The 27,280-nt window shown below is 41.4% G+C and overlaps 1 protein-coding gene across 9 annotated transcripts in view; it reads left to right on the top strand.

Annotated features, from left to right (window-relative positions):
- The window catches only part of ELF2 (E74 like ETS transcription factor 2), a 62,972-nt gene extending 45,509 nt beyond the window's left edge, over positions 1-17,463 (top strand). For all 9 annotated transcript variants that reach the window (XM_039539688.1, XM_039539689.1, XM_039539691.1 and 6 more), the window contains 5 exons: positions 3,230-3,403; positions 8,722-8,808; positions 13,837-14,029; positions 14,504-14,854; positions 16,291-17,463. In XM_039539688.1, the coding sequence (XP_039395622.1) occupies positions 3,230-3,403; positions 8,722-8,808; positions 13,837-14,029; positions 14,504-14,854; positions 16,291-16,918 (1,433 nt within the window). In that variant the 3' untranslated portion in view covers positions 16,919-17,463. The remainder of the gene's footprint in view (positions 1-3,229; positions 3,404-8,721; positions 8,809-13,836; positions 14,030-14,503; positions 14,855-16,290) is intronic.
- Positions 17,464-27,280: the final 9,817 nt, after the last annotated feature.

Raw genomic sequence — 27,280 nt, 5'->3', positions numbered from 1 at the left:
TGCCTATGCCATTTTAATTTGGACCCCTTGTGTGTACACATTATGATACAGTCTTTAATGACATGACCACATACTATTTTTTTCCACAGGACGGACCTACTCTGGAGATAAATCAGGGTTGTATAATGAAGGAGTCTGTTGTCTGTAGGACTCCTGCCTCATTTGTTGAAGAAGTTGGAAGGTGTGTAGCTAGTGAGGCAGAGGATTGTAGGAGATGAAAGTATGATCTCATGGTTAAGGCAGTTGAATGTTGCCCTAGATAATTGGAGTCTGTCCCTCCCTCTGTGATGGTAGGCGAATCACTTTAACCAAACATTTCCCAGGTATTCACTAATTGTGTGTTCCTTATTTTCTGGGTGCCTGACTTGCGACCTTTGGGCCTGATGTACAGAAGTACCGAGTGCCCACAGCTGCAACTCACATGTATAGAAGCTATGCTTTGAATATATAAAATGCTATATAATGCTAAGCACTCTGAAAAATCAGGCCCTAGGCATCTCACCTAGGGCACCCAAAATTTGTGGATACTTTTGACCTTAATCTTGCTGTGCTCAGTTCCCCATCTGTAAAATGTGGATAACCATACTTCCTCATCTCTATGCGATGTTGTGAAAATAAATTTAATATCTGTGAAGCACTCCATATAATGCTGAGTACCATAGGAAAGCCCACGAAGATAATTCTGTTTTCAGAGTTGGGTTTGAATAATGTAAGTAAGGCATGAGATCACTCATTTAAACAATAAATTGGAACCAAAATATTGAGTAGCTGCTCATTAAACGAGCACCATCCATTTGGTGAACTGAATGAGGCACTGATCTTGTGGAAAAAATAGCATGTGGTCATAATAAGACTGTATCATAATCCTTGTGCACATGGAGGCCTAATTAAGATTGCTCTCTCCCTGCTCCCAGGATCCTGTTCTCAGTCTACTCCCCTCCCTCCTCTTGTTCTGGCTCTTGTCTCCTCTGCACTAGAAAAATAGGGCAGTTTCCTCCTCCATGCTGCCTGGGCCCAGCAGGGGGAGCATTGAGTGCACAGGAGAGACAGATTCTGTGACCTCTGTTCCAGGGGCAACTCAGCTGTAATTGTAGGGAAAGTCCTGCCGGAACCCACGCTCAATGCAGGTGGAATCTTCAGGGAATTTAACTGTGAAGCTCTAGCAAGTATCTACTGAGTTTTGTGAACCATGATTATTGAAACTTATAACTTGGCCAAACTTGAGTGTATTTTCACAGGAACAGAAAAGGCACATCTTTGACATAAAGTCCTCCCTCACTCCTTGCCAAATTTCAAGTCGCTTTTCCAAAGTGGGTGGGCACAGGAGCTACGAAAACAAAAAAGTTGCCAGATTTTTTTTATATGGGCAAAACAGCATATTTCCCCATAGTCTTATTTTTGGAAATGAATGAATTGTTGTGGTTGAAATATTCCAAAAAAATTCAGCCTGAGCTTGACACCTGGCATCAAAATTTCAGCCCAAATTGTTAGAGTTTTGCAAAGTTATAAGCAGCTGAAAACAGTTGGAAAGTGTGGGCAGCCTTAATAATAGGCATTGCTCTGAGTCCCACCTGTAATAAAGACAAATGGGAATCTGTCACATTGTAAAGTTTGGGTACTTGGTGAATGTAGAAATTACTTGAATGCCTGGGAAAGAAGCCACTTTCAAAAGTTGAGAGAGAATTTTTTTGGTTCCTTCAATTTAGGCCATTCTAAAATCATTTTAAAAATATTTAATACTGCTTGGATATTTTTTGTTTAAATATGTATATATCAAAAGTATAACTAATTCATTTCAACTTAACTTTGAATTTTGTTTTTGTCGTTGAAATCCAATCCATAATATTAAAATATCCTGCAAAAACATAAGCATGTACTCAACTTTACACATGATTAGCCCTGTTCCCTTCAGTAGGGCTACTCATGTGTAATTGTGAACATGTTTGAGTCTCTGTGGGATTGGGGCCATAGTTCTTAGTAGCTAAATTTATCCCTTTTTCAAGAACTGTAATAGCATTTAAGTATTAAAAGTTTCTCCTGAGTTGTTTTGCTATATATTGTTTGCTTGAGAAATTTTCTTATCTATTGCGTAAATATATGTATACATAGTAACAAATGTATAGTTGCCCTCTAACTCTACTAGAGTCCTATTTAGAACAGTTATGGCTCCTTGGCTGAATCTGTATTTATTAAAAAAAAAAAAAGGATTTCCAACCAGGTAAACCATAATGGCTCCTTTGAAGACACTATATAATATAGTTTGTTGGGTGATATAATGTAGCATACAACCTGTGCTATGGTGATGTTACACTGTTGTACATGAAAATCAATCAAGTGAGGACAATAGTTTGTGTCCAGTAGCTGAAAAAAGTGGCTACTTTTAATAAAAAACAAAAAATGCTTATAAGCCTGAGTGTACGTTTTAGATGACCAGTGTTCAAAAATCCACCTAAAAACTATTTTTAAAATACATGTGCAAAAATACAGCTAAAATTGTAAGCTTATCTCTTTTTTTAATATGCTGCATTTTAAACAAGTTCATATTTTGAAGTGGGGACAGAGGGGACTCTCCGATATGCGTATGTAACATTTTGATTAAACTTAATGGTGTGTTGAGTTCTATGGTAGAATTTGTAATCATGGCTAAGTTATAAACTTATGAAAATAGGAGTGTATGATAGAACTGCTGGTGGACCATTAACATCAGTAAATATCAAAGTGCCACATCTTTACTCATACCCATTTTTGAAAAAGTTAAATTTGGGCTTTAAAGAGGAACGTGGAAAGTTTCACAAGTACTTAAACATATCTGACTTAAAATTCAGCCATTTGTCTTTCACTTATTTTTAATATCGTAGAAAGTTTTCTTACTATGTTAAGAATGTTACTGACCTTGCAGCAAACAGTTTATTTAAGACTCTAGACTTATTTCTGCCCTTCAGACAAGTTGCTGCTCCCTCTGATGTGAATAGCAATGTTCTTACTGATTTCAGTGAGACCTAGATTGGACTTTTAGATACCTGTCCTTGCCATATATCTAATAACACTGACTTGTATATGCATGTTTTGCGGACTGGATTGAGCTCCTAAGTGACAAATTATGTAAAGTTTGCATGATTTGGTCCCTGAATCATGGGCCCCCTCCAGGTTCTTTGCCATAAATAATTTGATTTATGACATAATAAAGGAATTGGGTAGAAACTTTATCTGGTGCATTTTTTTTCTTTAGTGGAAGTTTTTGTCCCTCCTTGTGTGTCAACCCCAGAGTTTATCCATGCTGCTATGAGGCCAGATGTGATAACAGAGACTGTAGTGGAGGTATCAACCGAGGAGTCTGAACCAATGGATATGTCTCCTGTTCCAACATCCCCTGATATCCGTGAACCAATGAAAAAGAAAAAAGGTACACATGACTTTTATTTAAAGTAAGAGATTTTAAGTGTATTTTATCCCTAGTCCAAAGTATTGTATGCAAAGGAGCTGGTTCAGGTGGAGATAGTTTTGACATTATCCCCACTCATATGCTAATGTGTACAAAGTGAACTCTGAGTTGTGAGCATGCAATAAAAGAAGGGGGAAAGCATAACAAAAAGAATATAGTTTGTTAAATCAGAAGAAAAAAGATGGAAGAAATAAGGATAAGAAAATGAGGCAACACTGAAAAAATTAAGGGATTCAAGATGGAATTTGTCTGTAAATATTCTCTGGAATATGTAAAAGCAGCAAAGAGTCCTGTGGCACCTTATAGACTAACAGACGTATTGGAGCATGATCTTTTGTGGGTGAATACCCACTTCGTCGGATGCATGACGAAGTGGGTATTCACCCACGAAAGCTCATGCTCCAATACGTCTGTTAGTCTGTAAGGTGCCACAGGACTCTTTGCTGCTTTTACAGATCCAGACTAACACAGCTATCCCTCTGATATCTGGAATATGTATAATTTCTTCCATAAATCACAAGGAGCATCTCAAATATAAATAAAATTATAATTTTCTTGGTACATTTTAATAGTTGAAACCTATGAAAATCTTGGTGTGTTATCCATCCTTGCTTATCTAAGGGTCCTTTCAAAGATACTGTTTTTAATATATGGTTGCCTTAAATACCATTTTGAATAATTCCAAATGCTACATCAGAAACAAGTCCAGGCCACCATGAGAGCAAATGACATCTGTTTAAATTATTGCCTGGGGGGTAAGAACTGTAGACTGCACATTAGCGGCAGGTGTTTCACTGAAAGTGGTAGTGGTGGGTCCTTGTGAACAGTGTCTTTATAGGCCGAAACATGCTTCTCTTCCTCCTACTACGGCTGAGGTTCACAGCTTACATTAGAAGCTAAGGCCTGGTGTACACTTCACAGATAGGTTGGTGTAAGGCAGCTTACATCAACTGAATCATGTCAGTGTCTGCCCTACAGCCTTGTCCTGCCGATGTAAATGCCCTACAACACTGATATAATAACTCCGCCTCCACGAGAGGTGTAGGGATTATGATGGTGTAGCTAGGCTGACGCAGTGTCTGTGTAGATACTCTGTTACTTACATGGGCTGTTAGATCGCTTGTCATGGCTTTCATGGAGCTTTCATTTCTCCAGCAGAAATGGGATGGGAGTGTGAAATTGACAAGCTGGGCGGCTGGAGCCCGCTCCCAGCTGGAAGCTGGGGCAAGAAGCCCCGGGGGGCTGGGTGCCTGCTCCTGGCTGTTGGCTGTCTTGTCAAATTGACAAGTCTGCCTGGTTCCCAGTGGGGGAAGGGAGGGGCTGAGAAACCGAGGCAGCTGGATCCTGCTCTTGGGGGCAAGAAGCCATGAGCGGCTTCCCTTCCTCTCCCCTCCCCCCCGCACTCCTAGCAGGGAATTGGGAGGCGAGAAGCCCCAGGCGGCTTCCTTTGCTTCCAGTAGGGAGTGAGGCGCTGAGGTGGGGTGCAGCTCGCCAGGAGCCCGTGGGGAGCTGCCAGCAGAGCTGAGAGACTGGACTTTCAGCTCCTCACACTGCCTCTTTGAGGTTGGTGGAAGCACTCCGGGTGAGGACACACATCACTGACCCAAAGAGGGTAGTGTGGACATGCACCACCACAGTAATTACTGCGGTGGCTCTAAGTCAATCTAATGTAGGTTAATTTAAGATTTTAGTGTAGACAACACCTAAGACACTATAGTTGAACTTCCAATAGTGCCTACATTAACTATGACTTATTTTCTGAATATAGTAGGGTCATAGGTTTCACCCCCACTCTGGACTTTAGAGTACAGATATGAGGACCTGCATGAGAAGCCCTAAGCTTAATTACCAGCTTAGATCTGGTTTTGCTGCCACCACCAGATGTCTGAGTCATCTGGAAAACTCTGTCTTTCCCCCCCACCAAAACCTTTCCCTCCCTGGGTAGCCTTGAGAGACTCCTCCACCAATTCCCTGATGAACACCGATCCAAACCCTTAGATCTTAAAACAAGGAAGAATTACTCCTTCCCCCTCCCTTTCCCCCCCACCAATCCCTGGTGAGTCCAGATCCAGTCCCCTTGGATCTAAAAAAACAGGGGGGAAAAATCAATCAGGTTCTTAAAATGAAGTCTTTTAATTAAAGAAAAGAAAGGTAGAAGAAAAAAAAAAAACCTCTGGGAGACAGCATACAAGCTGATCTCACAGACGACAGATTTAAAACACAGGATGTTCCCCTGGGCAAAAACCTTAGTACACACAAGAATACCCAAATTTGATTATTCCCCTAATTGCACAAAGACAAATTACAAAAGAAAATAAACATAAACCTATTTATTCTTTTCTAAAACTTACTACTCTGATAAGAGGCTGGTTCCTTGATCTTTTTCACTCCAGCTGAAACTGAAACTGACTCTAAACAAAGGAAACTTCCCTCTGTCTTTTTGAAACATCTTGTTCCCCCATTGGTTCCTCTGGTCAGGTGTCAGCTAGGCTAGGTGAACTTCTTAACCCTTTGCAGGTAAAAGAGGCATTAACCCTGAACTATTGTTCTTACTGCCAGCACAATGAGGAGAAAAATAACTTTGTCAAAATCCAGATGCCATAATGAGTTCTGCAGTAGCTACAATAATACTCTGTTCAGCCATTTTAATGCTTCAGTGAAAAATAAAATCTACAACCCTCCAAAATCTCTCTCTATCAAACAGTCAGATTTACCAGAGTTGGATCATGTTACTAAAGCTGTCTTAGCAGTTACCCTCCTAGCAGGCCAAGTTTTTGGTGCCAATAACTTGAATGTCTAATTGTTGGTTGGAAAGACTTACACAACTCCAGTGCAGCCAATTGTGTGTGCGCACCTTTTGGGACTTTCTTCTTTCCACAGAATGTCTGTCTCTCTCTTTCTTTCACTTTTTCAGTTTTTTTTTAAAAAATAATCCTGCTTCCCCTCTGAATTTAATAATTTAGCTGTTTCCTTGGCTAAAGCAGGCGTGACTATAAACCATAGCACCAGCAAGGTATTTTCCTTTAAAAATGTGCCTTCAATGGGCAGTAATCCTCCTTGGGATATGACTCTTGTAAATATTCCACTGTTACTGTAAGCTTCAGCTTCATTATGTGACTAACTGCACTGTAATTTGCAAATTTTTTAACCATTGTATCAAATTATAAAATATATAAATCACCAATTAAAAAAAAAACCAAGAATTAAATTATTAAAGGAGGAAGCTACTTTCTTTCTTGTTTGCTTGAAACCCATTTGATGAAGGAAATGCTACTCAGCAGGGAATACATGAATTTGGAGAGTTGCACAGTTTTAAGAAGAGCTTTGTATATTTTATTTAATAGAAAAATGTATGTAGCAAACGTAAATCAGCTTAAAACACTGAAATTCTCCAAACTCATATGCATCTGTGAGTGATATTGCCTTCAGAGGATGACAGCAGGCTAGACTTCCCTGTGGTAATTAGTAAAATAGCAATTTTAATTGAGGCACCAGAATCATTCACATATATAGAGATGCTTCTGTATGACAGAGATTTCTAAAAATTCACACAGAAAAAGTACATTAAGATGGAGGACACAGCAGTAGTTTAGGATAAAGTACAGTACAAGGATAAAGCGATATAAATCCAAGGAGTTCATTATGGCTAAACTTAACAGAAATACAAACATGGTATGGAAGTACAGAGTTAAGGCATTCAAACAACCGTAGCTCCTTCCTGAAGTGACACCCTAAAGTAATCTTTATGATTAAGTAATTTTAGTGTTTGTGGTCCGAGATTAGAGTAAACTGATTTTTTTAAAAACACTTTTCCCTAACCTATTATAGTGTTGCTACCAAGCAGAGTTATAGTCAAAGAGTAAATTCTGTGATTTTTGGGAAGGATGTGCTCTATTTTTTGTACATTACAAAGAGTTTGATTCCCTGCTTTAAGTGTAAAACTCAACTCAGTCTTAACTATGGAACTGCAATTGGCACCTCTATAAAAATACATGTTGTTGAATTTCAATGTTTGATGCACAACACTTTTCTTCAGGAGCAGTTTGTGTTCACGTTCCTAAGATATGAGTTACTGGTTGAAGTTTTCTTTAGCCTTGAACACAGAAACACAGACTCTCTTCTGCTTGCTGACATAGGGGGAGATCTTCACCCTTTGCTCTGGCCCTTTTATGCTGAGTTAAAGGGTCATAGCAGCATACAGTGGTTCTGAAAGCACCAAATCTGCCTGGGGAAGGATTCTCTTGGCACAAGAACCTGAAGAAGTCAGCTGTAAAACTGCCTTCCTAGGCCCCCCCCATTGCAAGCCCTCCTTTAGGGAGCATAACTGGGGGTAGGAAAGGCATGTCAGGGCATGGCCATAGCATGCAGCACTGCAGAGATTTCAGGCAGGGGGATCATAGGCAGCCATGGATAGGCTGCTATAACTTAGGCCCCGAAGGCTGTCTAAATAATTCTGAGCGGCACAAAGCAGCCCAGCATCAAGGAAGTGGAAAATTGGCTTACAATCACCTTAGTCCCCTCTCTACGTGTGCTGTGAGTTTGGTGCTGCACCTCTTAGAAGTACCGCACAGAATCTCACTTCTAGCCTTTTAATGGACAAAAAGTTAAACAGAAATTAAGGGATACAGTACTTCCTGTTCACTTTGTTTTGACCTCTGCTTCAGTGGTGTCATAATGGTCTTCTACTGTACAATGTGTGTCTGCTCCACAGTTATATAGTAATGAAGGGATTGTGATCCTTTGCATAGTGTACTTTCACAAAGGAGTAAGGCGTTAATATTTTTAATGTAAGAGCTGTTTTTCATGTGGTTGAAAAAAAGTACTATTTCAATGGTCAGATTTCTTTAAAAATTGTTTTCCTTATATTTATTAATCTTTTTGTAAAACAAATTAGTTCTTCTGAAAGGAAGCATAAACTACAATGGATAAGATATTTAAATTAATATAGCAATAATTATTACTGACATCAGACCAAAGGAATGCAAACTTATAAGTGTGTTAATTTTTATCTTTAGTGCATATGTTGTATTTAACTCAGCTGGAACTGAGTTACATTGATTTACAAAATCCACAATCAAACTTACTATTGTGACTTGCAAAATGAAAAATCTTACCTTTATATAAGATTTAAAATTAGCCTACTTGATAAAGGCCTATTTGACCATACACTGTAATAAGGGAAATAACATGAGAAACATGAATTGCCACTCAGACATAAGATGTTAATTATTTCTACTATATGTATGTCTTACAATTTTCTTTTTAAATGTCATGTACAGCTGGCCGTAAACCAAAGACCCAACAGTCAGCCATTTCCAATGGTTCTCCAGATTTAGGTATAAAGAAGAAACCCAGAGAAGGCAAAGGTAATTTCTTCCATGCATTAAGTCTTAAAATAATATAGTGCATTTTATCTAAAAATCCCAATATACCTTTTATGCATTAGTACTAAACACATTTTGTAAAATACCAAGATTTGTAAATACCTTGCTGAAGTCAGCAGAGCCAGAATTTCAACCCATGTTTTAGTATGTGTTTGTACAGGGTCTAAGTAAATTGAAGCCTTAATTGGGGCCTCTAGGTTTTACTGTAATATCAATATTTAATAATCATAACTGCTGCAGTTATCACGCTGGCTGATGTGCTCCCTGTTGGCTTGTTGCTGGACACGTGCTTTGTTATGCTGCCACTGAAGAGCCTGTGGTCAGGCAGAGCAAGCAATACAGTGTGTGCGCACTTATGCTGTATAATAATACATTTAAGGACTCCCTGTTGTATGTTCAGAGAAGCTTGTTGCTTTAGTAGTGGATTCAGCCTCTGCAGTGGCTTAAGTATACACAAGGAAGTACCCTGCCTTCGCAGTAGGTTCAGTGGTTGGCTTAACTAGGTGGAAAACTAATTATTATATATTTTCTTACATCACAAGACTTGGTTTTTTGTCCACAAGATGAGAACGCCTTTAAAGTGAAGTGTTTTGGCCCTGTGAGGCAATGCTTGTCAGTGCACAACCACCATCCCCTATCTGTGTGTATGCATACGTGCCCCTATGTTGCCAACTGTCACTACCTTAGAGCCTTCCAATTGTTCTTTCTTGACCAATTGGTCAGAAGAGCCATGCTTTCACCATCAGTTCCATTGATGCATAGAGCATCCTTCCTTGTTGCCCCTTCCCTCCAGTCAGCAGAAAGGTGGTTGCTGGTAGGCATTCACAAGTTGCCTCAGAGTCAGTGTGTGATATATCAGATCTTCCTCCAGTGGAAGACTCAAAACATGGATGCCTTTGTCACTTACTAAACAAAAAGTGGTTTGGACTTCTGCTTGTGGCATAAGGAAAAAATCACCCTAAGTAAGGGATACTGTTTCTTTATATTGAAGAAGAGAAAAGGAGAAAAAATCCTGTACACCTGTCCGCTAATACAATTGGTAGCAAAGGTCTTAACCAAACTCAGGAGACACAAAGATTTAGTAATCTTAATAGTAACATATGGGATGAGATGTGTGGTTTTCAGCTCTAGTGTAGTTGGTAGTGCAAAATCTCCTCCTTCTGAGAATGGCCATAGATACACAATTTAGCTGGCGTAGTTTATGTTCCTTTCTGCTGGCTTCACTCGAGCTGGCTTTCCATTTCCTGAAAAATACTTTAGAGAAGTGACCTAGTTCTATGCCTTTTAGAGAACCTGTTTCTAAAGAATGTCTAAACTCTTATCTCCTTGAGTGTTGTCTCCACTGGGGATCTCTTCTTCTTTAGTTGGCCAATATTTTGAAAGTTTATTTTTCTGAGGACACTTTCTTTGAGACTGACTCTGCTTGTGTCTCTTACCCCTTCTTTTATATTAAAAACAATTTATGTTTCTTGCTGGGTATTGGCTAACTTAACATCTTTCAAAATATTTAGTCTCCAAGAATAAGTATTTGACAGCCCTGGAATTTTTAAAGAAGGAGCAATTGCTTAACTTGTAATTGTACTTACTTGAAGAGGTCATCTCACAGGATTCTCAGTGTCCAAGATTTATTGGGGAAAGTTCTCTCTCCCCCTGAGCCTGACTAGATGTATATTTTGTTTATTGTCTGGGATGTGTTGTGGGGTTGTTGTGTATTCAAGAGTTACTTGCATGTTTATGGTTCGTTTTTACATTTGGCATCTTTTGGGGAACTCCTTACACAATTCAGCACTGACAACAAGGTACTCAGGGCTAGGGGAGTGACAGCAGATGGTGTGCAACCAGTTTCATATTGGACTACAACCATCAAAGATCATATTATACACATAATATTCACACAAAGATGTAGACTGATTCACTGGTGCATCCCTGATGCTTTGAGCTGCTGTGGTGGTGCAAAGTAGCTGTAAATCTGGCTTAATTGGCCCCCTGAGGAGTCCTCATTACGGGAGAGGAATCCCTAGGTGGTAAAGAATGACTTAGAGGTGGTTGGAAATATTTTGATGAAACAGTTTTTATTGAAAACGCTGATTTGTTGAAACTGAACCGTTTTTGTGAAAACAACTCCGGTTTGACAAATCTTTCTTGAATCACAGATAGGGTTCTGAGTCATTAGAGCACATTCATAGCTTTCCGGTGAGATACAGCATGTGCGTTAGTCCTGGAAGGACTTGCCCTTTTGGGCTTTACCATTGTGACACTTCTGTGCATAGAAAACCTAGTTTAGATCATTTTTAAAGGTTTTCAGGCATTATTTCCTCTTCCTCAGAAGTCTGTATGCTTTGGTTCACTAAGGGATCCTGGCTTTACAAGTGAAGGGATTAAAAAAATCCCACTGAAATGTTTTAAAATTTATATTAAATATTAACAAAAACACAATTTTAGAAAATATGTAATAGCTACAGAATATGCAGTGGTATAATCTAGTTTTATTGGCACTCTTTTGGGATAACCTGCCACACACCTTGTAATTACACCTCTGTCCCGATACAACATGACCCGATATAAAATGAATTCGGATATAACGCGGAAAAGCAGTGCTCTGGGGGGATGGGGCTGTGCACTCCGGTGGGTCAAAGCGAGTTCGATATAATGCGGTTTCACCTATAACACGGTAAGATTTTTTGGCTCCCGAGGACAGCGTTCTATCGAGGTAGAGGTGTAATATAGCTGTCCCAAACTCCTGCTGATGGAGACATACATATTTAGTTCAATACAGACTGTGAGGAAAGAGTGCCACCTACTGAATCACCAGTACCACTTACTGCAGCAAAATGAGGGCCATTTCCTTTCATCTGGTATTTTGTGGATCTAATGTGTTTTTGCAGGGGAAACAACATATGTTGAAATTCTTGCTCACTTAATGATGTGAGTTTTTCATTTTCGCAGTGCAGGAGCTATTGCAGAAAGACAAATAGCATTGATAGCTGGGGTTTAGCATGTTAATGAGCATTGGAGAAATCCTCTCTGGGTGGACCAGAAATCAATAACTGTTAAAAGAATTCCAAAGAAATTACAGCAAATTAACAATTTCATTTTATCTAGTAGGAACAATTTATTGAATTGAAAACTCATTTTTGGCTTTTTTTATCATGTGCAAAATAGAACAGCTATTAAGTAGAATATCTAAAAAACAGCACTTAGTACTGGAACTTTGTTTCAGTTTCATTTGGCAAGTCAGAATAAAACCAGTAGATCTGGGAATGTCTAGGAAGTGTGGTCTCTTGGTTAGAACCGAGAACTGGATTCCTGGGTTGTGTTCCTGACTGTTACTCACTATGGGCCTGATCCGAATTTCATTGAAATCAGTGAGAAGACTCCCATTGATTTTAGTAAGCTTTGGATCAGGACCTATATTGCTTTAGACAAGTCATGTAATCTCTGTACCTCTGTTTAGCCATCTATAAAGTGGAACTATAATAGCTTCCCCAGATAAGGGTTAGTAAATGTTAAGGAATTTTGAGGACCGTGGCACTCTTTAAACTACCTCTAAGGGAAGTAAATGTATTTTGCAATGCTTTTATCATAGACTTTGTAATAGTCTAGCTTCAATGATGCTGTCACCAAGTTTCAGGAGCGGATGCGTGAGTATTTGTTAATTGATATGGCAGCATGTTGCACAAACAGATTTATTCTTTAACGGGCTTTTGTTTATTTACTTGGGCTTCTGCATTCCTCCAGGATTGAAAACTTGGTCAGGTCACAAAATCTGGGGACTCTGACTGAGTGTCCCTTTAATAGGATGGTCAAGTTTTAATCTGTACTCTCATTGAAGGGCTTCCTTTATTTTATTTTTTTAGGTGTGGGTAAATCTCAAAATTTACAAACTGTTTGAACTGTTTTTCAGCATTCAGCAGCCCTTCCCCTGCTCTCCCTTCTCATGATTTTACAGGTTCTCCTTTCTTTTTTTGATGATTTGTTCACAAAATCACTTCCTTCCACCTGTGATGAACAAAATGTGGTCTGTTTTTTATTATTCATAGCCCCTTTCTCCCAGATGGAAGTGGTCTAATCGGAGTCTAAGCAGCTTCTCTGTTTAAATTTAGTGCAATGCTAGGTCTTCTCTATTACATATGCCACAGCTCTGAAACCTGAGAGCACACACTTACTTAGATTGTAAGCTTTTTGGGATAGAGACAGTTTTTTTTGTGCTCTGTATACTGCATCGTATAATGGGGTGTTGATTTATGATGGCTAGGGGCTCCTGCAGTACAAACAATAATACACAGTAGGGGAATGGCTTTGAGATTTAGAGGTGTTTTAGACACTCTGATGTTACAGTTGGGAAGGTTTACCGCAGCAGTGGAGTCCAGTGAACAGGCTAAGACACCTTGTGAACACTGAACTCCCAATAATAAAGGTGAGGGATGGAGGCAGATCAGAAAGGAGGAGGTTTCTAGGAGTTTGTGTATGGGGATATCTTCCCCCCCTCTCCTTTGCCAAAGAAAAAGTTTGCCTTTCCTTAAGTAGTCTCTCCATCCTCTCTCCTTCCCTTCCTACTCCATCCCAGAATGTACAGCCTATGTTCTGGAACTGCTATCTGCAGTCTTAAGAGCTGAACAGAACTCCTTTCAGAGCATTGTTTATGTCCTCTAGGCAGCCAGGAGGTGTTGGTGATGTGTAGGACTCCATCACTCGCTTTCTTATAGCAGTTGAGAACTAATTTTGGTTTGAAGAGTTTCCCACATCATGTGGCATAGCACAGTTCTAGTGCTAACCCCTTTGAGTTTCAGAATGTAAATATTTATGAAATCCTTCCTAAATTTGTCAGAGTGAACAAATACATACACATTACAAGTGAGGTTAGGCAGACGATGGTATGTAATGTAGTAATTCAAAGTTCCTATATCAGATAGTTGTCTAAGTGCACTTTTGTATGTCTATATATGGAGAGGTTTTTAATAGCTTTAAGTGTAAGTTGTCTAACGTTCATATGCTTTTCTGTTTTTGTAGGAAATACAACATATTTGTGGGAGTTCCTTCTGGATCTTCTTCAGGACAAAAATACTTGTCCTCGATACATTAAGTGGACTCAGCGAGAGAAGGGCATCTTTAAACTTGTGGACTCCAAAGCAGTCTCCAAGCTATGGGGAAAGCACAAGAACAAACCTGACATGAACTATGAGACGATGGGAAGGGCCCTGAGGTAAATGAAAGGGAAGAATATTGGGGATTTCCTTCAATTACAAAATAGTCTGCAATTGTATAATTAGTCATTTTAAATTGGAGACTTAAAAAAAACCCCAAAAGTATGATCATAAACATCTGACCTACATTTTTCTATAGCTACTAGATTTTAACTCTTTACAATTGTTAAAATGCAACTGTATACTATAAATCATAATCTCTGCCATTTTCATTGCTTTTTTCATATTCCCAGTGAATATATATTATTATTTAAATATTTTGTGTAAATATGATTTAAAAAATACCACAATCCAAACTTTTAAGCTATGGTCCTTGAATAGTTATGCTTAGCTAGTATGTTTGATAGCTTTTTTTCCTATTATTGTAGAAATTAGTGTGGTTTTGGTCTATGTTAACAAGCAAGTTTGAAATGTTGAGTCCCTATGTACATCCATCAGTGTTGTTTACTTCATAATTGTACTTTTCCTTGCAGATATTACTATCAAAGGGGAATTCTCGCAAAGGTTGAGGGGCAAAGGCTGGTATATCAGTTTAAGGAGATGCCAAAAAACATAGTGGTCATAGATGATGACAAAAGTGAATCTTGCAATGAAGATTTAGCAATGCCTACAGATGAGAAGTCATTGGAACGAGTGTCATTGTCTGCAGAAAGCCTCTTGAAAGCAGCAGCATCTGCACGTGGTGGAAAAAATTCTTCTCCGTTAAATTGTACAAGAGCAGAGAAGGCAGTCACCCGAGTTGTGAATATTGCCTCTCCAGGGCATGATACGTCATCTCGTCCTCCCACCACCACTCCCACTGTTCCAGCAACAGCAGCTCCCAGGTTCGTGCCACACTCTTTGTCATCTGCTGAACCCTTCAGTCAGGAAGCTGAGTTGTGGTAATGTAGTGCCTACAGATAACCTGGTGTCAACCACCTTGCTAAAACATACTGTGGTAATGAGAGCCCTGCATAGCTGGTTGTAAGCTGCTCTCCAGTCATGAAGCCCTTCGGCTAAGATTTTAAAAAATAGGAGTTTGTGGCTCCCAAGGTTCATATTTAGGCTCCTAAATAAGTGGCCTGATTCTTTAAAAGGGCTGAGCAGCCAGCAAGTCAGTGAGACTCACCTGCTAAGTACTCAGCACATGAAAAATCAGACCACTTATTTAGGAGCCAGACTTTAGACTCTCTTAATTTAGAAAGCTTTGGCCTTACTATTTAAACCACGGTCCCCAAACTTTTTCCATCCCCCCCAATAATGGAACCTGTCTGCATCCGCTCAGGGGCTGGGAGCTGGGAACAGGGCCAGGATTGGTGCCACCACTGTGGCTGAGAGACAGATCGCTGCTGGGGCCCGAGCTGTGGCTGGGGGTAGGGCCGGAAAGGAGCTGGGGGCAGAGCAGGCCTGCGTGGCACTCCCTGCCCCCCCATGGGGGCTGACCCAGGCCTCACTGTGCCTCCCCCCGAATGTTCCTCCACGCTGCCTTAGGGGGCACGCCCCATAATTTGGGGACCACTGATTTAAACAGGAGGAGGTGACCTGAGACCCCTGCTGGTGCTGGGGGAGAAGAGGCCAGGCTGCAGCACACGCCGGGACCCCTGCTGGTGCTGGGGAAGAAGGGGGCCAGGCCGCAGCAGGGGTTGGCAGGGCTCCCTACCCGGCTCTGCGTCCCTGCAGCTCCTAGGCAGCAGAGGCAGGGTCAGGGCAGGGGCTCCTCTGCTCACTGCTCCCGCCACAAGCTCCGGCTGCTGCAGCTCCCATTGGCCAGGAACTGCAGCAGGGATAGGGCCTGCGGGCGCTGGCGGCATGCGGCATGGAGACCCGCCCCCCACCTCTCCACCACCTGGGAGCTGAAGGGGGGGGTCCCCAACCCTTAGCCCTGAGCCCCCTCCCGCACACCCAAACTGCTACTGCTGACCTAGGGGCTGCCTGGCTCAGGCAGTCCCTGAACCAGCACCAGCCACTGCAGAAGTCGTGGAGGTCATGGAAAGTCACGGAATCCATGACCTATGTGGCAGGCTCACAGCCTTACTCATCGTGCTGCTGCTATCAGTATGCTTGCCACCAGACTCAATGTTCAAATAATCTGATGATTTATTTAACTGAAGAAAAGGATGTGAATGCTTTTTCTGATTGCTGGGTGGATCAAAAAGGTACAGTTTTCTTTTGGCAAAATTCCCTGTAAGTCCTGGGATTTTATCCTTTTTAATTTTTGTGGTGACCTGACAGCTGTCTTAACGCAATGAATGTAGATACATATATATTAATCTTTCAACAGGACTGTTCGTGTGGCGATGCAAGTGCCTGTCGTAATGACATCTCTGGGGCAGAAAATTTCAACTGTGGCAGTACAGTCAGTAAATGCAGGGTCACCATTAATAACCAGCACAAGTCCAACAACGGCAACGACCCCAAAGGTAGTAATCCAGACAATCCCTACCATGATGCCAGCATCTGCTGAAAATGGAGATAAAATCACAATGCAGCCTGCCAAAATCATTACCATCCCTGCTACACAACTCGCACAGTGTCAGTTGCAGACAAAAACAGGCCTGACTGGATCAGGAAGTATTAACATCGTTGGAACCCCATTGGCTGTGAGAGCACTTACCCCTGTGTCTATAGCTCATGGGACACCAGTAATGAGACTATCAATGCCTGCCCAGCAGGCATCTGGCCAGACTCCTCCCAGAGTTATTAGTGCAGTCATAAAAGGGCCAGAGGTGAAACCAGATACAGTGGCTTTAAAACAGGAACGTGAAATGAAAACACTGCAACTTGTACAAGAAGAAAAGCCAGCAGATGGAAGCAAGACTGTGACGCATGTCGTAGTAGTTAGTACGCCTTCGGCCATTGCCCTTCCTCTAACAATGAAAACAGAAGGAATAGTAACATGTGAGAAATGAAGAATAGGCAGTTACCAACATGGATTTTCCTGACTTTTATTGATTGAACATTCTGACAGACTTGGGGTGGGGTGGGGGAATGGACATGATCAAGAAGGCAAAAATGAGAGTTTAAAAATGTAAACATACATGCGTATATCAGAGACTTACTGGAAATTAATTAACTGTCCCATGTTTCAGTGGGAATTGAACCACACATTCATATGCTGACAGAAAACTGCCTCTTTCAGTTGGGAAACAACTGAACCTATGAAGAAGGAAAATTATAGGGACTGGACTGAAAGGGACCAAACAGTTCACTACGATATCAAGTTACACTAAGACCTGGAACACTAAAATGAGTTCTGTGAGAGGCTTGTCTTGGTTTAATTTTCAGGGGGAGAGGAGTCTCATTGTTACAAATGGCAAATCTGATGCATTTTTGTATGCATACCAGCAATTACTACTGTGTGCGCACAGTACTCAACTGGTGCTATGTGAAAAACTCTGCTACTAGGTATACTAGAATGTGAATTAAAGGAGAGGATTAAGAGCTTCTAAAAGAAGACAGAGACCTAGAGGGATTTTGTATCATATAGCTTAAGCAGATTTAAAATGAAAGCCTTAGACTGATTTTCAGTTATCTTTCTTGAAATAAGCTAATGGCTTGTTTGTGTAAAGCTTTTTTATTAAAACAAATTTTTTTAAAAATCTTGTACCTAGCACAGTATTGTTATAGAATTACATGTAACATATTTTGTATGGTAGTTAAAGTCTGTCTAAATTTCTTAATTGTGGACAAAATAGCAGCAGGCTTTTGGCCTTTTGCTGTAACATGCCTGTGTCACTCACTTAGCCTTGACATCTGTGCATACATTTCAATTTCAGCTCCACTCTGTCACTTGAAAGGTCACGCTCAGCATGAATTTTTGTCAGGTAGTTCTAAACCTGTACAGTTTCTTAGTTGAAGTTAAGAGGGAAGTACCAGTGTTCAGAATGAACTATAATAGTTTGTATATTCAACATTTGAAGTATATTCTATTTTGTTGTACTCTTGTTTCAAAGTGTATTCAAGTAGGTTTTACTGAAATATAGAAATGAAATTTAATTGATTTTGGTCTGTTTGTTTTTCTTAAAAAAAAAAAAACAAAAAAAATCAAAACTTATTTCCCCTCTGTCTGTCCAACTACTTACCTGCTTGTTTGATATACTCCAGTCACCAAGCTAAGAGGATAGTGACACAGTCAGGTGGTTTGGAGCTCCCTTACACTTTCAATGGAAGAACTCTGCTCCCTTACACATAATGTTGTGAGGCAGGTCGCCAGAATAATTGGTAATTTATTTTTTAACCTAATGACTGCTAATAGACATGTGCTGTGTAAAATCCTGTGGTCGCAGAGTACAGCTGATGTTGCACTGATTCCATTAAACGGAACACCTTTGAGTAACAGCTTTAAGTGGTAGCACAGCAGTTATTATTTACTATTTTATGTGGGTGCCCAAAGTATTACTAAGCACTTTTACAGACTGATAAGGCAGTTCCTGTTCCTAAGCTCAGACATGAATGATAAAACTGAGACAAGATTGGGGACAACAAATGTTACAAGAAAGAGAGCGTGGTTACTTTGGTTAGTCATGTGCATAACTTGAGGGTTCTGTTATATATAAATTAATTGCAAAGGTTTTGGAGGACCTGGTTTGTGGGGCCGTAGATGAGGCAAGGGAAGATGGAAAAGAATGGGTTAGAGTGCTAGTGGAAAGTGTGCTAGTGTGAATGATAAGGACATAATGCAGGGACAAGTGGGCTTTGATCATAATGTGAGAACTAGGGGTGGCTGAAGGAAAAGTTAAATTCCCTTAGGCTCATTGCAGTTGGTTGTGAAGGGTATAGATTAGTTAGTACTCCTTCCCCACACTGCCTCCTCTACCACCTCTCTGGGCACTTTTTTCTCTGGATTAGAAACATAAAAAATAATAAGGAAATATCTCCTTTCATACGCCACTTTCATCTTTAGCTCTCCAAATGCTTTACAAAACCTAGATGAATGTTATCCTCATTTTACAGAGAGGGAAACACAGTAGTAAGGAATAAAACACTCGTTCAAGCCACCTGCCCATCCAGTGCAGTATCCTGTCTATGATAGTAGCTAGTACGCTACACTTCAAAGGAAAACAGTAAGAATCCCAGAGTGGCTGCTTGTGGAACAGCCTGACTCCAGGAGAAATTTCCTTCCTCATCCCCATCAGTCGGCTGGCATATGCCCTGAAATATGAGGATTTACATTCCTTATAAAGTTCTGTGGGTGTTCATTATCTATATACATGTCTAATCACACTATCCAGCGGCCATTAGTTCTACCAGGTCCCTTACCTTTTCTCTACCATTTATATTATATACCTCTATCTTGTCCCTTTTATTCATCTAGCCTCATCGCTGTAATCATTTGTCCTTGTCCTCTTATTTCTATCTTTTATGAGATTAAGTTGTTAAATTCTGTTGTAAATAGGTTCTTATATTGTGCTCATCACTATTATCTGAGCACCTTCCAGTCGGGCATTAGGCGATATGACTACAACTATCACATGGTTTGTTCTCTCATCCTCTCCTCAGGGGGAGAAGTGTATGCAGTGGAGCGTCTTGTTTAGTGGTTTTGTTTTTTGCTGATTTGCCCAATGTCACCTGCAAGACAACAGCAGAGACTTGAATGGAACCTAAGTCTTCTGACTCCCAGTGAGGTTTCTTATACACATGACCACATTGACTCGGTTCTTTCAGTTGCTTATGAGGGAGAAGAAAATTGGGATGACAATTTGTTTCAGATTTCCAAGGAGGGGGTTGGAAAACAAATTATGTAACAAAATCCATGGAAGCTTTACAAGAAAGAGACCTTAGGTTATTCTGATTAAATGCCACAGGTGATTCTGGTGCTGCAGTCAGTCAATAACAAAAGGGGAAAAAGTATTTTTCAGCTGCCTTTGAATAATAGAGGATTTTGCCAACACAGGGCTGTCAATCCTCTGATTCAAGCACAAGTCTCATGATTTCAGGTGAGGCTTTGGGGTCTGAACAATCTATTTAAATTTTTTTTTCTGCCACTTGTTTCCTTTGTGTGCTACTGCATGTATGAAATTCCAATGAACTTTTTTAAGTGAAAGCCCTCTCAGACCAGAACCAGAGAAAGCCACTATGGGGTGTGAGAGACAGCCTGTGATCATAAACATCATTAATTTAGTGGAAGTAACTATTCAGAGAGTCCTAATTTTGCCCCTCAATGTCAGGAGATGCCACTGTGCAAACACAAACGGTGAAATAACTTAGTAGCTCATTTCCCATTTTCTCACAGAAGTCAGATTGTAGTGGTCAGCTACACAACCTGTTCTCTTAGCAGGGTGGAGAGATTGTATTTTCTTGAGGGGCGGGGGCGCTGGGGTTTGGGCAGGCAGAAGAAGTTTAACAAAAACATTTATTAAAATTTGGGTTTAAACTTAACTTTGGGTTTTGGCATGTCTCACGGTCCACATTGTTCGTTCATCTGATTTTTTGAACTTTTGGTGTTGGCAGGAACATGTAGCAGAGTTCTGTATCCATGAGAACTAGACTGAAAACAGTGGTTAGAGGGGGATACTGCATAGGTATTACAGTCTGAGAGCAGAGGGTTGTACAGATTCTAGATTCACTTAAGCACAGTCTGAGCTTATACTCTAGAGAGCGTGTGAATCAATAAAGGAGATGTAAAAAGAGGAAAGCTTGCACCTTAACTAAAAAGGCCAGCTAATCTTGATGTCTATGGGGTGGGGGGGAAGTAGTGAAGGAGAAGTGGTTGTCAAGCAAGAAGCAGGACCAAGTGAAAATCTTCAGGCAGGAAGAGAGATGGTTTAGAACCCAGACTGACTTCATACAGGCAAGCCAGTGGGTGGGAAGCAAAGTCTGCTGCATAGTGAGCACCCTCTGAATATACTCACGGTAGAAGGGAAGAGAGGTTTGAGAGGCAGAGAACTGACTCAGGGAAAGGCGGGAGCAGCATCCAGTGTCCTAATGGTTAACCCTTAGAATCAGAGGTTTCTATAAGATGAAGAAGCTGAACCCTGCTACTCATGAGCCAGGGAGAAAATGGGACACGTTGAGAAAGAAGTTGAAGACTGACCGCAGCAGTCCAGGAGAGAAAGAAGAAACTGGGTTGACGTGCTGCAGTACCAGAGAGGAGGCTGGAATAAAAAAAATGACAGAATCCTCACGTTGTGTACACTGCCCTTGATCAGCTTATTTGGGTGAAGGGGATTGGGTAGGTGGTTGACAGGCTCACCAACTAGTCCCTGAGGAGCTGCCATGTCAAGTGGGACTGTGTCCTCTCCTTGGCCACTTCCATAGACTGCTATTTCAAGAACCTGGAGGTGCGTGGAAGGGATTGGAAGAAAGGCACCCAGCCTAAAGTAGCTATGTCTTGTGTATCTTGCCACTATGGAGAAGAGGAGTGAAAACAAAGAGCTGCCCTTGCCAACTGGAGACAGTAGAGTTGGACTTGCCTAGAACCACTGGTGAGAGGCAGGGGTGAGAGAATCAGATAACATGCAATGGAGAAGAACAGAGAAGATAGAGGGGAAGATGAAAATCAAAATTGAGTTTGTCATATTTTTTAAAGAACACTTTTATGTCTTCCATATAAGCAATCGCTAACCAAAGGGATGTTGCATGACCATGCCTGAGAGAAGTTGACATCACTCAGACACTTAAGATATGGCCCACAGCATGAAACTTTATGAACCTTTGAATACATGGAGTTGTTACAGTTCAGAGGAACTCCCTTCCACCTAATATACAACTCTAGTTAGAGTGAAGTTTCTGTTCACAAATAAGGATCCAGACTTGATGACACTTACTAGACTGCAGTCAGGACTTTCTCTACCTCTTCCTCATGCAATCATAAAAATAAAAGGATAGAGGGCAGCTATAAGCTGTACTTCTAAACCCAACAGCCTAAAGTTCTGAGCAGCCACTATCCTGGCTGTCCCCTCTTTCCAGCAGTGAGCGTGCCACACTTGTGAATGCTGCTGCAGATCACTCATCAGAAGCACAGCAAGGGCTGTTAGAATCTGAAAGCCTCCATGAATATGCTATGGCTGAAATGGAAGGGATGCTTACTGTGCACTTCAAACATCCAGTCCCTTTGTCTAGTTCTTGTTAAACTAGCTTCTTAAAAGGGTAGGCAGGCTTTGGTCACTATCAAGGTACTGTATCTCTGAGAGCTACAGCAGGAAGATATCTTTAGCTGCCCTGAAATTAAGAAAGTTGGCCCTCAGAGCACCTACCCAGTACTCTGCTCAGTTTGGCAGCTTAGGCTGGTGGTAGTTTGGAGAGGAGGCTGGCCCTAACACTTAAACCCCTGAGAGACGAGAGCAACAGCAACCTCTCGATGATTTCTACAGATAATGCATGAAGGAAAGAAATTCTCACCCCTAACTGAAGCTCAAAGTTTACTACTTCTACAGTTCTCCTTCCCCACTCTCCAGCATATTACTTAGTAAATTGTAGTTAATGACACCTGTACAACGTCACTGGAGGCAAGGAAGAGGTTGTTGAGGGCATGATTTGAAGACAAGGGGGTTTAGGTCAGATTTTCAAAGTTATTTAGGTGTCTAAACATGCATAAAAGAGCCTAATGAGATTTTCAAAAGCAGTTATGGCAGTTAGGCACTTAGACCCCTCTGAAGATCCTGGTACTTATCTGTGTCTTTAGATCTCTAAATACCTTTGGCTCTGTGCAAGGGCAGTCCTGGTTTGGCCAGCAGAACTTCTTGAGCCTGCTGCTGCATGAGGTGGAAAGAATCCAGGCTTGACTCAGAGCCCGGGCTGCCTGTGCTGTTCAAAAGAACGTCTGTAGTTGTAAAACGAGCACATTTGATACAGAAGCCATTGAGACACGGAGCTGGAATCCCACAATGTCATTAGTTCAAAGTCACTTCTCAAACGAGACCTGCATTTTATAGCAAGGATATTCTATTTCTGTGTAAGCCAGACCACCAGAGCGAGGTCAAACATGAGTGGCAACAAAGGGCTGCCTTTCCTGTGTTGTGACCTTGAATAGATAGCTGAATATCAGACTATTAATTCCTGTTGTGGCAGGGGCCTTGGTCTATCAATTACAAAACCAGAATCCTATGCCATCTGCTCAAAACTGTCTGTTCCCAAGGCAACTGCTGCAAACTGTGAAATAGACAATCAGTTGTCATGTTACCTATCCTATTTTCTCAGTTTGATGAAGTCCACCTTCTTAGCATGAAACAGTCTGGAACAAGAGTTTGCATTTTTCTAGCAGATAGTTGCCAGCATCTTACACTTAGCTCTGATTAGAGAGAGGAGTCACTTGTTACTAGACTGATCCAAGAACTTCAACAGTATTGAAAAGCTGGTTTGGAGGAAAATTCCCTCCCAACAAAAATTACGTTCTTTGTCACTTCCTCTGCTTGGTGAATAACAGCAGAGAGTGATTGGAGGTATAGTACAGTTAGTAGATAAAAGACAGTCAGATATCAACTTGAATATTAAGGTAAAGTAAATTTACTGTATTGCAGGACTGACATCTCAGTCCTTACTCATTGGAAGTTGGTTGAATGTAGATGTCCATTTCAAGCAAAAAGATGATCATAGACAGAACAAGCTAAATTCAGTGTATGCCATAATAGTGTATGTAAACCTATTAGTGGGTATTAGGTTTTTTTGGGGGGGGGGGGTAGGGAGATGAGGGGTGGGCCTGTGACATTAATTTGTTTAAGCTCTGTGTGTGTTGAAAGATGAACTTGCAGCAGGTTTAAAAAAAAAAAAACAAAAAAAACCCACCCCCAACAACCTTTTAGACAATGAAATAACTTCATAATTTCTTCCTGCAGCGTAACTTTGGGGAGGGAACAAGGACTCCATGATGATAAAAGTTAGCACAGCCTCTACTTAAGATTAAAAAAGAGAATGTGACACTGGATATTGAGTAGTGTGTGTTCACAGAGCAGGCAAGTCCCAGAAGAACTTGGGTGGTGAAGACATTTGTATTTTAGAATCAGTCACACTGCGGCATGGGGTCCTCCCCCTCATCCTCCAAAACAACAACAAAAAGATAGTGGCTCTCCTGCTCCTTCAGATAAATGACCAGCTACTATCAATACAAGAACAAAAGCACTTTCACCACTGCAAACTCTTCTCTTGCAGAATACTAAAAGACCAAGGGCAACGTTTCATTTTAGTCTTCCTCAGCGTGGGGGCCCACAAAACTTCTTTTATGGCAGTAGCTGGGTTAATAGGCCGAAGCTGACCTAGATTGTAGCAGTTCATTGCCAAATGCTGTCCAACTTTAATAGTTACACTAAGGGAGAATGCAACACATCTTCAACTACAGTAGTTGTAATCTCCTCTTGCAAGTCCACCAGAAAGCTGTGACTTCCTGGGCCTGTTAAATCAGGAATTAAGTGACTTGCTTTCCAGCCCTCTTGCATTTAGTGTCCCCCTTCTCACTTCCCTCTCATCATCAGTCTCCAAGGACATGCATCAGTTGCAGACAATCCTCGAATGATGACTGAGTGGACTAAGAGGCTCCTGCCCTGTTTCACCATATAAAGGTTTGGCAGTGATGACAGTTGCACAGAAATCAGACCATCAAGTACAGAAGACATGGAGGTAACTTTTTTTTTTTTTGGGGGGGGTGTAAAAGTATGACAGTGGTTTTTAACTCTAATTGGAAAAAACAAATTAAACCGTTGATGGTGAGATTCCAAACAAAATAGTAAAAGCATCCTACAGATCTTCTGAAACCCCCCCCCCCACACACTCCCTAGGGTGGGAGGCAGCCCATCAGTCAGAAAAAGCCATTTTGGCCGATCTGCATGATAGTTTAGCTTCGTAGGTCCCGTTAGTAAACAGGACTTATTGCAGCCTTTGTGCTGTGGCTCAGTGCCCCAGGAGAGTTTGGAATCACGAGACATTCGTGAGAAAAACCAGAGAATTTTTTCAGCAACATGAACATAGAAATGAAGGGAAATGTTGTTTATAACAAAAGTGCAGGGGAGGAGAAAAAGGGTGGGTTGCAGCATTTTGTGACCTGGCTCAGAACGGAAGATATACGGTATCATTTGTTTTCCAGTTGTGGCATGTGTGATAACATAGGGAACCTGTGCACAATTTGAGTTGTGTGTGAGATTATGAACTCTTTGCATCTTTCAGACTGCAAACTATTATATATGCTGGGACTAGTTGTCATCTCTAGTGTCTATTTGCCTCCCTGTTGGACTGAAACTCCAAGGGGTAGCAATACAGGGCTGACAATAGAGAACATTAACTCAGGATGGTTTTCTAGCCAAATACAAGCATCTGAGACAACAGGCTGGATTCCACACACAACAATTGGTTTGTCAGGGGAGGTGAGTCTTGTGGCAAAGATCTGGTCACTTGAGGCTAATCCTGGAGTCACCTGACAGACTGAAAGGTTATAAAAGGGCAGGAGCTGCTGATCTATTTGGGGTCTTTGCCCGTTTTCACCAGCTCAGAGAGAAGTTGTTGCAGGGGTCTGAGGCAGTGGAAATCCTTCCCCGCTGAACTCAGCCCATGTCTCAAGGAAAGGGTGAGCTATGGTGAGGGAGATAGAAAACATCCTGAGTGCAATGCGATCTGTACACTCTGTGCTTTATCTTAAAAGCAAGAGCAGTGGTGTTAGAAGCCTGTGCAAAATCTCTGTGCATTTTAAAAGTTACACTTAACACATGCCCCCTTGAAGAGGTAAACCAGAAGGCTCATACCTGCAATGGGATTCTGGGAAAGGTTGTGTTTAAAGCTGGGAGGGAGGGCCTGCCTAGGAGCCCCAAGTCAGTGGACAGTGCCTGGACTCTATTCAGATTCCAGATGCTTAACACATGGGGATCAGCAGCTGGATCCCCTCGAAGCAGCCTGGTGAATGGCCAAGTGGGAGTGCTCGATTGGACCTATGACAGCAAGTCACCCAGACTATGTAATATCACAGGTGAAAAATTAGGCCGATACCTGATTGCAATTCCAAAAGTAGAGGCTGTTGCAATTTGCTGGAAGATCCAGCAGGGAGAATAGGCGCTTGGCTTCTGATGAGACTGGGGTGGTGTTTTTTTTAAATTATTTTAATATTGGGAAATGAAAGATGAAATTTTGAAAGGAACCAATTTGTTACAGGTTTAAGTTTTAGTTAAATCTCAGTTTTAATACTGTTTTTAGAACACTATTTCAATCTGTCTTTAAGTAGACGGGTGGGTTGTCAGACATTGGCAGAGACCTTTTTCTGAAACAGCACTTTGGAGTGGAAACATGGAAGTGTTTCAGACAACAGCTTGCAGGGGGCAGCAAGAAACAGTTCTGAGGTTATTTGGTTGAGTTTTCACTGAGGCACTGCAAATTGCTGAGGTTGACGGCCCAAGTTTAAACTACCTGTGATTCATGAACGCAAGTCTCCACAGTGAAAGTGAAGGATTATACTATGTCTGTGATCTACACAATTCTGTTGACACCCAGGCATGTTTTGCACTGGGATTAAGGGCACAAAAAATTGTGGCTCAGGACACTAGCAGAAGAGTAGAACTTTAAAGACTTTTCAGAGAAGAATCAGAGAAAGACAGGGCAGAATAAGCTGCTGCAATTGTGGTGACCCAGAGCAAGCAGGTAGTGGGGTGGGAATGTAAGACAAAGCAGTGGTCAACACAGTATCAGACTGGAGTGTTTACCCTCCCACTCCAACCATTCCTGTTTGACCCAGGAAAGGAGGGAGCTAGCCAGTGGGCACATATCTGCAGCAGAGAGCCCCTATTTCACAGCATGACTAAGTGAAAATGCTCACCCCATGAGCAACATAAGAATGGCCATACTGGGTCAGACCAAAGCGCCATCTAGCCCAGTATCCTGTCTACCGAGAGTGGTCAATGCCAGGTGCCCCAGAGGGAATGAACCTAATGGGTAATGATCAAGTGATCTCCCTCCTGCCATCCATCTCCACCCTCTGACAGACAGAGGCTAGGGACACCATTCCTTACCCAAGTAGCCACATTTGCTTTTTCTAATTGATAGATGTCAGCCGGTATTTGCATTCTGGGAGGGGGGAAAAAAGACATTACTTTGCTCTAGTTCCATTGGCTCACTAATGTGGAATTTGGTATGTCAATTAGGGTCCCTAAAAGAAGGATATAGCCATAGCCTAATGTAAGGTTTAGATGCATTTTGCAGTACTTCCAGAGAAGGCAGTTCGCCAGCAAAACAAAGGCTTATTTCTCAGAAGTCGTCTTTGTGGGTTCTGGCTGCCTTTTGGTCCGTGCCTCACCAAATGGAGTCTATAGTTCCACGGTGGCGGTAACTCTATCAAGGATTGGGCATGTCGCCAACGAAGA

Source organism: Mauremys reevesii, linkage group 5 (genome assembly GCF_016161935.1).
Source record: "Mauremys reevesii isolate NIE-2019 linkage group 5, ASM1616193v1, whole genome shotgun sequence".
Taxonomy (NCBI): Eukaryota; Metazoa; Chordata; order Testudines; family Geoemydidae; genus Mauremys; species Mauremys reevesii.
This window is presented reverse-complemented; position numbering and strand designations above follow the sequence as displayed.